The following is a 14,490-nucleotide window of genomic DNA, read 5'->3' on the forward strand; positions in this document are numbered from 1 at the left end:
ATACTTATTGGATGATGATTCAGGTTGCTCAAGTAGCGATAGATTTTGATTGCTTCCACCTCCTTTCTAAGGTGTTGCAAATCAAGTAACATGGACTCTTACTACATTCAAATCTACTATTTAGATCATTGGATCTATTCCAGCATTTCTGCATTTTTGATTATACCTCTAATACTATAGTCCATTTCACAACTATAAATTTTGTCTGATTTCCAACTGTTGTGAACCAATCTCGGAATACAAAGCACCAATGAATTGCTGAATAATATGTACAAAATCGTTCCACAACAAAATTCATAGGTGATGAAGGAGAAGTTGCTTCGTCTCGAAGAAATTTTGCACAACGCGCCTCCGCGAGAAAATACTGCTCAAGCTGCTATCCCTGAGCCAACCTCGTCCAAAAGAGATGAAGCTCTGAAATCGCTGAATCACCAAAGGAGCAAGAAATGCAAGAGTCCTCCTCAGAGCCCTGAGGGTGATAGAGGTAGCCATGCTCATCCACATGACCTGATAGAAGATTAACTGCTAAAGAATTCGCAGAAACATTCTATGTGTGCCCGCATTTTGGATAGGAGAATACCAAAATCGATGGAGAAGCCTCATAAGCTGAACAAGTACAACAGGAAGGGAGACTCAGACGAGCTCGTGCAACTCGTCAACGAGCGACTAAATTACTTATGCTGATGAAGCTTCCAAGTGTAAATTGTTCGTGCAAACCTTGACTGGGTTGACCAGACTACGGTTCAATTCCATATTGGACGGAAAGAGGGATCTAGTGACAATCGCTGCTTTGAGCGAGATCACTTAAGGAAAGAGGGAAAGTTTATGGTCTTACAACGACCGATTCAGATAAATGTTCGTCAAGGTGGAGGGAGCCGCAAAAGTTCTCAAGTGTTGGATCTTCAAGAACAGTCTACTATGAGATTACCCATTCAAGCAAAAGGGGAGGAAAGAAGCGCATAACATGCATGAGCTGTTGAGCAGGGCTCAATCTTTCATCAACCTCAAAGAAAAGTTGAACACTTGATTCGACAACCCGGTCGATGTTGATGTTAATTCTAGCCGTCTAACTAGAAATGAGTATACAGTTAGATGAATCCGATCGGAGAATACATGGCTGGTACGATAAGTACACGTCGTTGAATGTTTCACAAGAAAAATTCTATCAAGACTGTGCTAACACGGAGTTCCAAAAGGGAGGAATTATAGCCATTTTCCCATCAGAGCTTGTCTCTGGCATAGAAGACAAAGTACTACCACTTTCACAAGGCCCACAACCACAACACAGATGATTGCAACACAGATCTTGGACAAAACTCACCAGCCGCTTCTTCAGATGCAGCTCTTTTTGAGAAAGGCATCTGACGACAGACATCAAGGAAATTAAACCGCGACCCCGTGCCCAAGTCACGGGGCCACGATGAACTCTGAAGAGATGAACGAAAAGGGCCAGAGAAGTTTTCCCATTCAAATATTTGCACCAATACTGGAAGACTTTCACATACGCCTAACTCACAAGATGAAGCTGTGTATGAGCCACTACCAGGTTCTTCAGAACTTCTATCTCAAAGAAATTAAAGATTATTCAAAGACCCAGGATCGAGAAAATGCATTCATAAAAAGGGATGACACAATCACCATACTTGCTGCATATTCTATCTTTTCACGAGGGGTCTAGACACCTAATCTGAAGATGGACCACCATCAAGATTTTCCTCTCGGCCAAAGACAAAAACAATTGAAGAATAAACAGAATCCGTCCAAGAAGGGCAACCATTTTCCTTTGAGTTTTGGTTCATGATGGATCCTATTTTCTCTAGACGCAGAAAAGCGAAATACCAAAGGAAATGAGATAGCAACGAAACAGGAAAAACACTCCAAAAGAATGAGGAACTGCCTCTTCAAATATCACGTGATGACATAATATATCGTATTAACGTTTCAAATCAGTTACATACAACACTAAAGTATTCTGTTTCCCAAGAGTTATTATTAAAATTAACGCTGCAAATCACAATTGTGTTACTTTTTATAAAAAATTTTTGTATTACTTTGATCCAGATGTTTGGTTGGAGGAACTAATGAAATAAATTGAAATATTAATTTAATTAGAGTTATTTGATTCAATTGCTTTTGCTTACAAGTTAGTATTTTAATTATATCACTAATTGATAAGTTTGTCCATAAACTACATCATTTTATAATATAACTAGTCATTTGATGTTAATCAAAAGATTAAACGTGTATTTAGTAAAGAATAAATTAATTATAAATAGTATATTATTCTGATTTATTATGAAAAAATAGATAATTTCAGTCTGATTTGGCGGAATACATGATCTTTATTGATTAATGGTATAAAATTAATTTACATTGTCAATGCATATTTTTTCTCTATATAATTGATTATGACTAAAAATAAATAAATTTATATTTAATTATATTCAATACAAATTCAATATAAACGTGAGTTGATTAATAAATTTTAATATAAAAAATTATTTTTAAATTTTAAAAGATAGAAATAATAAATTTAAGTAGAATCAATTTTATAAAATTAATTACTTACATTTTAAAAAAAGTAAACATATTGAAAAAATTTAAAATTAATTTCTACTCTTAAAATAAAAACTAAATACACAAAACTTTGGGATACCATTTTAAATATTGTTTTTGTCTATTTATAAATTTTAATGGTGTAAATGATAGACCTACCATTTTATGGAAGAAATTAATTGTTTATCTAATGTATCTAATTTTAAATTTTAACCAAATACATTTGTTATATTTTTTCTTATATTTTTTTTTTGGTAAAATATTTTTTCTTATATTAGTCCTACTTAGTTGTGTATCTTAATCTTAATCTTAATAATAATTAATTAGTCCATTTGATATTTTAAATTCTCACGTACATTTCAAAATTTCTCTCTCTTTAACCGCAACACAACATCTTTATTAATATAGGTTGTTTCTTTTTCTACACTACATTGATTTAAGGTTAAGACAAGTTTCTTCTTTTCAATTCATTGAAACAAGTTTTGCTCTGTTTCTATGAATTAAGGGTACAACAAATTTTCATGCTTTTTCCTTTTTCCCACCACTCTCCACTATTTTGAGTTGTTTACTACGATTCAGTGAGTGAGGGTTAAGGGTTAAGGATAAAGTTCAGTTTTTCTCTTGTTTTTTTGCTATTGGGGGTTTCAAAGATTCAATCTTTTGGTGGACTTTCCGTGTTCTTTAGAAAATTGTTGGTGGGTTTGTGAGTTTTTGATGATTAAGTTCTTGGGTTGATAGCAAATGGCCTATTGATTGTAATTGAGAGAAAAAGTTAAGTTTTTTTTTTTGTCTGAAAGAGAGAGAAAGTTGATTTGAGTTTCTGGGTATGTTTTTGTTTCATATTGATATGATAATTGAGAATTACATGATTCAATAATTTTGAATCTCTCTTATCATGGCTGTGGTAACAACTCCTGTGCCAGCAACAATACAAAGAACAGGTTCTATGAGTTCGGTTCGCGAAGTCGGGGGAGAGATTGAAGAGGAACCTAATACAGCTGTGGTTGATGAAGCAATCTATGTTGCTGTGTCAAAGGATGTAAAAGAGAGTAAGGTGAATCTGATATGGGCCATTCAGAACTCTGGTGGAAAGAGGATCTGTATCCTCTTTGTTCATGTGCCTGCAACAATGATCCCCTTGAGTAAGTTTCTACCATATTTGAATTTTGAAATTACTTGGACTCAATTTATTGTATATATGTTCTTGATGATCAATGTTTTTTAGTAGAACCAGATTAGGACTATAAGTTAATCAGGCTTATTTTAGAAATCTAGTATATGATTCATATTTTGAGTACATTTAAATTTAATATTCAAAGGTTTTTGTTACTATTTTAAGATAATATTTTATGATATTGTTGTTGGGTTGAATTTGTGAAGTTTGTTATGTGATGATGTATTGGTTTTTTGTTTATAGTGGGTGCTAAGTTTCCTGCAAGTTCACTGAAAGAGCAAGAAGTGCGAGCATACAGGGAAATTGAAAGGCAAAACATGCACAAGACTCTTGATGAATATCTTCGAATCTGTTATCGGATGGGGGTAATTGTTATTTTGACGCTATTATGTGCTTATGATTTATGAATTTTGATTAGTAATTTTAGTAATTTTCTGAAATAGGTGCGAGCTGAAAAACTGCATATTGAAATGGATAACATTGAAAGAGGAATTATAGAACTCATCTCCCAAAATGGAATCCGAAAGCTTATTATGGGAGCAGCATCTGATAGGAATTATTCTAGGTAAGAAGATTATTATTTTGTCAAATTTTGTGCTGTTTTTGGTAACTAGTTCAATTACTTTCTTAGTGATGAAGCTACATATTTCATCTTCGTTTGTGTTGGCCCTCAGGGTGCTTGGTTGGACGAAACAATCATAGTCCCTTCTCTATCCATGGTCACTTGTAATTTTACCGAAATTATGCTCTATTTCATAAGTTGTGATGATAAACTATTTGGTATATTAATAAGAATTCAGAATTTTCCAATCTTTATATTTGTTTTAGTGAAGTCAACATTATGATTTTTCAACGAGCTTGCATGACATAACAGGAGACTGATGGACCTCAAATCTAAGAAAGCCATATATGTATGTGAACAAGCTCCAGCTTCTTGCCATATTCAGTTTATCTGCAAAGGTCACCTTATACACACAAGGTATGCAGCCTCTTAAATTACCGACAAGTTGTGATATATGAGAGTTATAGGTCACCTTATGGTTTTGTTGCTCTCTTGGTGGTTTCTGATCTGTTGATGGTCGTTCTAGCAGTCTGAGCTCTAGCCTGAATCCGGGCCGTTATTTGTAGGGTCTCTCTGGCCTGCTGATTAGATGTTTTCGTTGTTTTTTGTTTGTTGTTGGGTTTTTCTTTTGTATTTTTTTTGCTTTCATAATAGTCCTTTTGGCACTTCTTGAGCCAAGTGATACCTTGTTTTTGTACTGTGGTGGTTTTCACCTATATTAATATATTATTTTACCGTTAAAAAAAAGTTACCTAAAAAAGCCAAATGTTTCATAATTTTAAAAAACCTGCTTGTTGATATAACAATAATTTTTTATGATATATTTCATAAATTGAAAGTGTGTCCCGTGTCCGACATGCTTCGATGTCATACACTTACATGCAACTAACATAGTGACACATGTGATTACATTCAACTATTTCATTTCTAACAGTTATTACCGGCTGTGTCAGCGCGTTATATATAAACTGTCTTTGCCTAAAGTTATCACTGCTTTTGGTTTTTGTTATTTTTTCGTGCTGAATTACTGATGTTAATACTTTATCAACGCAGGGATCGCAGTTTAAATGAACGAAGCTTAGAGGTTGCATCTCCTTTGGTACAGCAAGTGCCAAACTCCGTGAGATCTTTGAGATCTCAATCAATTACACTAGGGCAAATTCCTACGACAGATTCCTTTGGTTCTATTCAAGAGTTATTTCGCAGAGTTAGGTCTGCCAATGATGGACAGAGAGGGAGCATTACGACTGATTCTTCTCCAATTAACACCATAGGGTTTTCAACTCCATCTAATAGGCGAGGCACAGACGGAAGTTCTGATGAGTCCGATAGGTTGTCAAGGATGAGTCCTTCAGGTTTGTCGACATGCTCTGATAGTGCCGTTGAACCAACACTGACCCCAATTTCGGTTCCCGAGAGCAGTGAGAATACATTAGATTTGACTTTTAGTAGCCTGGTTATAAAGGAGGATCATCATCGTTTATCGCCACCAAGTGTACTGGTACAAAATATTCTTTTTTCTCTTTCAGTATTATTTGTGCCTGCTATGAAGCATGTTCATACTGTGTGTTGACTTTAGCAAATGATGCGACGCTTTTACTTTTGAGATTTCGATCGATAAAATATCAACGCCAAAATAACGCTGGTGCTTTTATTAATGTGATTGAACACTAGCAGGATGGTGGAGTAAACGATACGGTATATGACCAACTTGAACAGGCTATGTCTGAGGCTAACAATGCTACTCGACATGCATATCAAGAAACTTTTAGGCGCGGAAAAGCTGAAAAAGATGCCATTGAAGCTATACGCAGGGTAAGTGTTCTGTTCTTGAGTTTGTCTGTTAGGATATAGCTACTTGATGCGTGCTCTAATCCTTTTCGATGTTTGAACCATCTAATGAACAGGCTAAAACATCTGAAAGCTTATATACAGAGGAGTTGAATCTGAGAAAAATGGCGGAGGAAGAATTAAAAAGGGAAAAAGAAGAACTTGAGAAAATGACGAGCCAGAGAGACAAAGTTAAGGAAGAACTTCAACTTGCTGTGGATTTGAAGTCATCGCTAGAGAGTCAACTTGCGTCATCTGAAGTTATGATACAGGAGTTGGAGAAGAAGATTATATCTGCTGTGGAGCTGTTACAAAGCTACAGGAATGAACGAGATGAATTGCAGATACAGCGCGATAATGCATTGAGAGAGGCTGAAGGTCTTAGGAAAAAACAAGGAGAGGGCTCGAGCACTCATGCATCTCAATTGTTCTCGGAATTCTCCTTTTCAGAAATCGAAGAAGCAACGAGTAACTATGATCCATCCCTAAAGATCGGAGAAGGTGGATATGGAAATATATATAAAGGCGTCCTCCGTCACACCGAAGTCGCTATAAAAATTTTGCACGCCAATAGCATGCAAGGACCCTTGGAGTTTCAGCAGGAGGTGAGGATGGCTTGACCATTGATAATAATTTTTGCGTGTAGCATTTTTTTGTTGTCTTAACGCTCCGGTTATTAGGGAAAGGATAATGATGATACAAATTATTAATACGAAAATGGATAATGATTTTGACACCGTTTTGTGGTTTTGTATCAGGTGGATGTATTGAGTAAGCTAAGGCACCCCAATCTGATCACTCTTATAGGAGCGTGCCCGGAATCCTGGTCTCTCGTCTACGAGTATTTACCAAACGGAAGTCTTGAAGACCGTCTTGCATGCAAGGATAACTCACATCCATTATCATGGCAAACACGGATTCGCCTTGCTGCAGAGCTCTGCTCCGCTCTCATCTTTCTTCATTCGAGTAAACCCCATAGCATAGTGCATGGTGACTTGAAACCCTCCAATATCATCCTGGATGCAAACCTTGTCAGTAAGCTTAGTGACTTTGGAATCTGTCGCATATTATCAAATCTCGAGAATTCTAGTAATAACAATACGCTGTTTTGGAAAACCGATCCAAAGGGAACTTTTGTATACATGGATCCTGAATTCCTTGCTTCTGGCGAACTCACTCCAAAATCCGATGTTTATTCATTCGGAATCATATTATTGAGATTGTTGACTGGAAGACCAGCCTTAGGAATAACTAAGGAAGTGAAATATGCTCTCGATACAGGAAAGTTAACATCTTTATTGGATCCTTTGGCCGGAGATTGGCCATTTGTGCAGGCCGAGCAGTTGGCTCGGTTGGCTTTGCGGTGCTGTGAGATGAGTCGGAAGAACCGGCCGGAGCTTCATTCAGATGTATGGAGGATACTTGATTCAATGAGAGCTTCTTCTGGAGGTACAAACTCCTTTGGTCTAAGCTCTGAAGGACCTCACCAACCTCCTTCATATTTTATCTGTCCAATCTTCCAGGTAACTAACTAACTAACTAGCTCTTCTTTCCTTTGTTTTCCGATTTCACCTCATGCGAAATACTATGATCGACTAACAAAATTTTCTATGATCGTGATCTTCATACAATGCAGGAAGTAATGCGAGATCCACACGTAGCTGCAGATGGTTTTACCTACGAAGCCGAGGCTATCCGAGGATGGCTCGACAGTGGTCACGACACTTCACCGATGACAAACAGCACCCTTGGACATCAGAGTCTTGTCCCCAACCGCGCTCTTCGCTCTGCGATCCAGGATTGGCTTCAAAGTCACTGATCAAGCTTATTACCATCTTTCATTAAACTGTATATCTACCTGTTTATAACATGTTTAGGAAAGATACATGCCATTATGTATTTTTTTTTACAAACTTCTAGCACTTTTGTTTACTATAGTTCTATATAAGTGGAGTCACATTATATACCTATCTGGTCTAAGGTCTTGTATAGGTTAGATAACCACGTGGTTATCTGAAGTCATTGTATAAATACATATATAAACTATATCCAAACAGTATTTTTTTTTGTGTGATTATCTCTTTTTTTTGGTAATACTATGTGATTATGATTTTTGAATTGGAAGGGTGATTGGTTTATGAGCTGCTTGTACGGGTTTCCCAAAAACCAAAATATCTGTGGAATTCATTCAACATCTATATGGTCATGTTGGGAATAGATGGTTGTGTATGATCCTCTCCATTTTCCATCATTTCCATTTCCTCAATTATCATAATTGGAAATTACCATAATTTGAGAAACATAAATATATAGTAGAAAATATATGGGTTTAGTAATTTATTATATACTTCACAATATATTTTTTTTGACAGAAAATAAATGATATTCATTCATTCAAATCGATAGAGTACATCGTTGCAATACAAATTCAAAATCGCCAAAAACAAAAAGGATGAATCTGCGAACAAATCCACAGCATCCATGTTAATAGCATAAAACGGCAAATTACATATGCCTACAAATATTAATGTATTGACTGTATTGAGATGTCCGAATCTGTAGCGTTGACGGCACCAAAGTCATTGATTGAATATGCACTAGATCGAAACTAATCTTTCAACCTGAAACAAATGAACACCGCACAAAAACGGAAAAACAAAATACCCGCACAAAAACGGAAAAACAAAAAACCCGCACAAAGACGAGAAATCAAAATACACTACAGAAATATGGAAAATCAAAACAAACGGTGACCCACGAAATCACAAAAAAGACAAAAAGAAAAGGTGTGAAAATCACTTATTTAAGTAATAGATAAACAAAAACGATTTGGAGGGGTGATTTTGGATCAAAATTGATCCTAAATCACCCCTCTTTGAGAGAGAGGAAGGAAAAAGAAGAAAAGTGACGGCTAGGGTAGATATACTTCACAATATTTGAAAACTATAGTAATGGAGAGAAGAAATGGCTTCACAATAATTGAAAATTATGTGTGATTAACTATCCTTATTCTCCTTACTTGAACCGTTGTCTAATCTGATTCGGTTTGGACTGATTCGGTTTGGACCAATAAACGGTTAGATCTATAGAATTGAGATAAAATTGTTTCAAGCGCAAAAAACCAAAATAACTGTAAAATCGGGATTGGTTTTGATGAACCAGACAGTTCAAAAAATTAAAGATAATTTTTTTAATGTTTTACTTTATTTTATTTCTTTGTTTAAATCTAAAAAATTAATTATAGCAAACATTTAAAATTGTATATATGAAAAATAAAGGATAAAATTGAAAGATACGAGACATTATAAATGTAAATATGTTTGTGGACACGGGATAACTGATGTTGGTCTTGGAAGAGATTTAAAAAATTATACTGATGATGAACTTATAGCTTTGAGTTAAGCAATTAGGACAAATATATAAATATTACTCTTTAACTAATTTTATGATTTGTCATTAGATCTTACACTGCATTCTTATTTTGTAAACTTGTTTATTAGTATCGTATTTATTTAAGAATTTTATTTTACAAATTAAGATATAAATTAATTTTATTAGGATATTTAATAATATATTTATTTATTTTCTTAGTTTAAATTTAATATACGGCTCAATCACGGTTGAACTGATTGAATCGTGACCTATATATTTTAACGGTTCTTTTTTCGATTCGGTTTTTAAAATATTGCTCAAAATATTACATTACCTCATTAAGTGCATGTTTGGATTGACTTTTACAAGTCTAAAATGCACTTTCAATCTACTTCAACTTAAAAATTGATTTTTTTTCTTTTCTTGTTTGGATATTTTTCTAAAATTAATTCTTCTCTTCCAAAAACAATTCTAATAAAAACTACCGTTCCTAAGGAATTCCTTGCCTCACACTTGAGGGTGTTGGAACAGTTGCAAAGTGATCCATTTACAAGAATTCAAATAGAGTGATCAAATATCGTTTAGTTACAAGTGTTTTACTTTCCTAAAAAACATTAATAAATAAAAGAGCACTTGTTTCTTGGTGCTTGTTCATTGCTAATATAACAATATCTTGTAAAACATATAAATATTAAGCGACACAACAATAGTACAATTCATTCGTGGTGTAATATGCCAGCATTCAACATTTGAAGTTGTCATTTATATAAGATTTGAAATTTTCGAATTGTTGTGCATATATGGTACTTCAACAATTAAAATTAAGGAAAATGCAAAAATGAAAAATAAGAAATGTAAGAATAAATTCCAACCATTTATTATCACTACAACTCCATGATTCTTATTAAAAAGAAAGTTAAATTTAAAGTTAATTTAAAATTCACCATTAAAATAGTGACACATATTCATTCTTGCATTTCTTCTACAAATTGCTTCATACTAAATAGCACTACTCTAAAATTATAGAAATAAAAAAAGGAAAATGCTAATTGTTAAGAAAACATAAAAACAAGAAAGACAGGAATAAATCTCAACCATTTATTATCACCCCCATGATTCCTATTAAAAAGGAAATTAAATTAAAAATAAATTAAAATTTTTCCTATAATATAGTGACATGTGGACATTCTTGCATTTCTTCTCCAATTTCCTTCGTACTAAATAGCATTACTCATAAAAAAAATAGCATATTTTTAGTGATTTGGGATTCATTACAAAAATCTTCCAATTGAAGAAAAAAAAACATATAAATTTTTTTCCAAAAATAAACACTAACTAAACACATTCTAACAATTCATAAATTCAAATGCCGAGCTGAAATTCAAAATCCATGTCATTTAGATAAAAAAATGCAATAACTCATTTTTTATTTTTTCTTGTCACTCGTCAGAGTGATTTCGCCGGAAAAAAAAAACTCTGTTTATTTGAATTGAACCTTGTACTAGATGGTGAGGATGAGGACAATGACATTGACAGAGGCAAAGAAGGTGATGATGATGATATTTCAATTAATTCAACACGTGGGTAAGAATACTTGTTTTATATTCCTCTAAGAGCACTCACATTCGTGCTTTTTGAGGGTAGTAACACATTTACCAATGCAACAATATCAGAGTAGTATGGATATTTTCAAATTTAAAGGGTAGTAATAAATGGAACCGTTGCATTGTTTTATCACTGTGGTTTAGTAATAAATATTAATATTTATGTGTTGGTGGAGTATCAAACAATGCATATTTAATTTGTTCAATTTTTATTAACTCATTCATGTTTATTTGAAATGCATTTCTCACTTCAACGATAATAAATATTACCGTTCAACATCTCATTTTTTTTTAAAATTTATTTATTTATTTTTAGTATAAATATGAATGAATCAATTCATTCATTAATCAAAATTTTAGTTCATATTTACTCTAAATTACAGCAATTTATTGTATCTCTATTAGATTATATTTCTATCCATTTTAGTTTTCAATGAACCCCAACCACAATAATTTTTTGTCTAATTTTATGCAAAATAATAGCAATTCTCCTTCTATTCCAATTCCATAAAACAACTCATATTTTGATAATGCATCTCATAACTCAAATCAACTTCATAATCAAAAATTTCCAAAATTCTATTTTTATTCCAAATCCACAAAATAACCCACATTTTGGAAATTATCCATATCATACACCACCTTACCCATATCAATATCAACAATTTTCATCTCAATCAACCAATCCCACCATATCTCATCGAGTTCAAATAGTTGGTAGTGACATGCAATCTAATGATAAAGAGCTTGAATCACCACAAGTTCTCACTCAAGGTGGGTCAGAAACTATTAACCTTGGTGAAGAAATTGGCTCTGTTCCTATTACGAATACACCAAAAACAAGATTCCAACCAAAGGAGGATGAAGTTCTTATTCAATCTTGGCTCAATATTTCAAAGGATTCAATTGTTGGAGTTGATAAAAAAAGGAGATTGTTTTTGGAAGAGGATTTGTGAAGCTTACAACAAGCACCGCGACAAGAATTATCAAGAGAGGAATTTGTTGGCACTAAAAGATTAATCTATCTGTTCAAAAATTTGTTGGGTGCTACAAACAAGCTTTGGCTGCAAAGAAAAGTGGGAGCTCTGAGATAAACATCATTTCAGCAGCACATAATATCTATTACCAAGATGAACATGAAAAATTCACATTAGAGGAGGCATGGAGATTACTGAAGGATGAACCCAAATGGCTCGCAGGTTCATCGGAACCTTCTGCAAAAAGAACAAATAATTCAATTTCAGAGGCATATTCATCTTCTTCTAATCCACCTACACCAACAAGCAGCGAGTATAATCCACCATCACCTACTTTTTTATGTCGTCCAATTGGCCAAAAGGAAGGAGAAAGAAAAGTTTGTAGAAAGTTCTAACCCCAAAGTCGAATTTAACACATTGAAAATTGGTTTCGATAAAAAATTGGAATTAATGTCAGGGTTTGCACGTGATTATGCACATATAGAGAGTGAAAAGGTTGAGATAGAGAAAAAAAGGTCGAAGGAGAAATGCAAAGGGCCGAGAATGAAAAGGATAGATTGAAGATTAATGATTTGCAAATACTCTCAAAAGATACATCAAATATGAATCTAAGACAGCTGCAAGCTCATGAATTATTGTGCGAATTGATTAGCAAAAAATATGGACTTAATTGATAACATGTATGTTAGATCATTTTTAGATTACTTTAGATTATCGTTTTATGTATTTTTTTAACTTAGCTATTATGTATGTTGGATTTAATTGAGATTATTATGTATGTTGGCATATTATTCAAACTAGCTGTTATTCAAACTGAATATAATAAGATGCAAACTAAATTTCACAATCACTCTTAACTTGTTTCTTTTTTCATTCATTATCAAACTTCACTTAACATGGATCCTTCCAACCCTTCTCACATTGCAAAAATGTTCATGGATTATATGAATGATGACATGGATGAAGAACTTGTGAGACTTTATTTTGAAAATAAAGCGCAAGAAGAAACTGCAAGCTCTAGTAGGCCTAGACGCCAAAGAAGGAATATAGAAAGGAAACGTGAAGAAGGATATGAGCGTTTATTCAATGATTATTTTTCAGAAGCACCAGTATACACAGATGAACAGTTTCGTCGAAGATATCGAATGCATAAACATTTATTCCTTCGCATCGTTGAAGCTCTTAGTCAACATGATGAGTATTTTCGGCTTAGAGTTGATGCAACTGGAAGATCAAGTCTTTCACCGCTACAAAAGTCTACTGCAGTTATTCGTATGTTAGCATATGAAGCATCTGCTGATAGTGTGGATGACTATTTGAGAATTGGTGAAACAACAACACTAAAATGTGTTGATAAGTTTACAAGGGGTGTGATCAGTGTATTTGGGCCACAATATCTGCGAAAGCCAACCGCCGAGGACATTGAACGCCTGCTACAAATGGGAGAGTCTCGTGATCATGGTAAACCCACTATTATGCTTGAAGCAGTTTCTTCACAAGACTTATGGATTTGGCATGCATTCTTCGGGATAGCGGGTTCAAGCAACGATATCAATGTGTTGAACCAATTTGATGTCTTCAATGATGTTATGCAAGGGCGAGCTCCTGAGGTACATTATACAATCAATCGCACTGAATACAACATTGGTTATTATCTATCAGATGGAATTTATCCTGAATGGGCCACATTTGTGAAAAGCATCCCAATGCCACAAGGGGATAAGAGAAAATTGTTTGCCCAACATCAAGAAGGCGCAAGAAAGGACATCGAACGAGCATTTGGAGTTCTCCAATCTCGATTTGCGATCATACGTAACCCAGCTCGATCTTGGCACTTGGATGCACTAAAGCGTATAATGGATACATGCATCATATTGCACAACATGATTGTTGAAGATGAACGCGACACATATGGTGGCAATTTTGATTATTCTTATGAGCATTAAGGCAATGACCCGACTGCACCACCAAATGATTCTAATAATGATTTTCAGGAGTTCCTACGTAGAAGACACCATGTTCGCGACAAAGAAATTCATCGACATCTTCAACAAGACTTGATAGAACATATATGGGAACGTTTTGGGCATGAAAATAATCAAAATTTAAAATTATTTTAAATGTTTACTATATTTTCTACTAGTAGTTTATTTTGGCGTTTATGAATTTTTTAATGTATTTTCATATAATTTATTGGTGTTTATTGAATATGTTTTTATTTAATCAAATTTATTTGTTTAATATAAATATTTATATATTAATGTAAAATTTGAAATATATTGTGAGATTAGTAGGACCTATTGTAAAATTTTAGATGAGTAGTATGGATATTTAGAAATTGTAGTTGAGTTGCTTAAATAATTGGAAAGTGTGAAATAATATATTATACTAAAGGAGCCTCATTTATACCATCAA

At 33.9% G+C, this 14,490-nt stretch overlaps 1 protein-coding gene and 2 pseudogenes across 2 annotated transcripts; all 3 read left to right on the plus strand.

The window, feature by feature from the left end:
* Positions 1-2,939: 2,939 nt before the first annotated feature.
* LOC131642633 (U-box domain-containing protein 33) lies at positions 2,940-8,193 on the plus strand. 2 transcript variants are annotated; one of them, XM_058912857.1, is made up of 9 exons: positions 2,940-3,698; positions 3,974-4,095; positions 4,174-4,295; positions 4,605-4,709; positions 5,346-5,793; positions 5,967-6,107; positions 6,200-6,727; positions 6,881-7,645; positions 7,759-8,193. In XM_058912857.1, the coding sequence occupies exons 1-9, from the start codon at positions 3,452-3,454 to the stop codon at positions 7,939-7,941; spliced, it is 2,661 nt and encodes an 886-aa protein (XP_058768840.1). In that variant the 5' UTR covers positions 2,940-3,451; the 3' UTR covers positions 7,942-8,193. The 2 variants fall into 2 exon arrangements, with proteins under 2 accessions (XP_058768840.1, XP_058768842.1); XM_058912859.1 differs by having other exon boundaries at positions 2,942-3,698; positions 5,970-6,107.
* A 3,630-nt stretch (positions 8,194-11,823) lies between these two features.
* LOC131642635 (glutathione S-transferase T3-like) lies at positions 11,824-12,749 on the plus strand (annotated as a pseudogene).
* Positions 12,750-12,971: 222 nt separating this feature from the next.
* Positions 12,972-14,195, plus strand: LOC131642634 (uncharacterized; annotated as a pseudogene).
* The last annotated feature ends 295 nt before the right edge of the window (positions 14,196-14,490 follow it).

This window comes from Vicia villosa, unplaced genomic scaffold (assembly GCF_029867415.1).
Source record: "Vicia villosa cultivar HV-30 ecotype Madison, WI unplaced genomic scaffold, Vvil1.0 ctg.005465F_1_1, whole genome shotgun sequence".
Taxonomy (NCBI): domain Eukaryota; kingdom Viridiplantae; phylum Streptophyta; class Magnoliopsida; order Fabales; family Fabaceae; genus Vicia; species Vicia villosa.

Bases quoted from the DNA above. Each gene is read 5' to 3' on its own strand.
- LOC131642633 (XM_058912857.1), top strand. From the start codon at position 3,452: ATGGCTGTGGTAACAACTCCTGTGCCAGCAACAATACAAAGAACAGGT. The intron at 3,699-3,973 runs GTAAGTTTCTAC...TTTTGTTTATAG, and splicing joins TGCAACAATGATCCCCTTGA to TGGGTGCTAAGTTTCCTGCA. The intron at 5,794-5,966 runs GTACAAAATATT...ATTGAACACTAG, and splicing joins TATCGCCACCAAGTGTACTG to CAGGATGGTGGAGTAAACGA.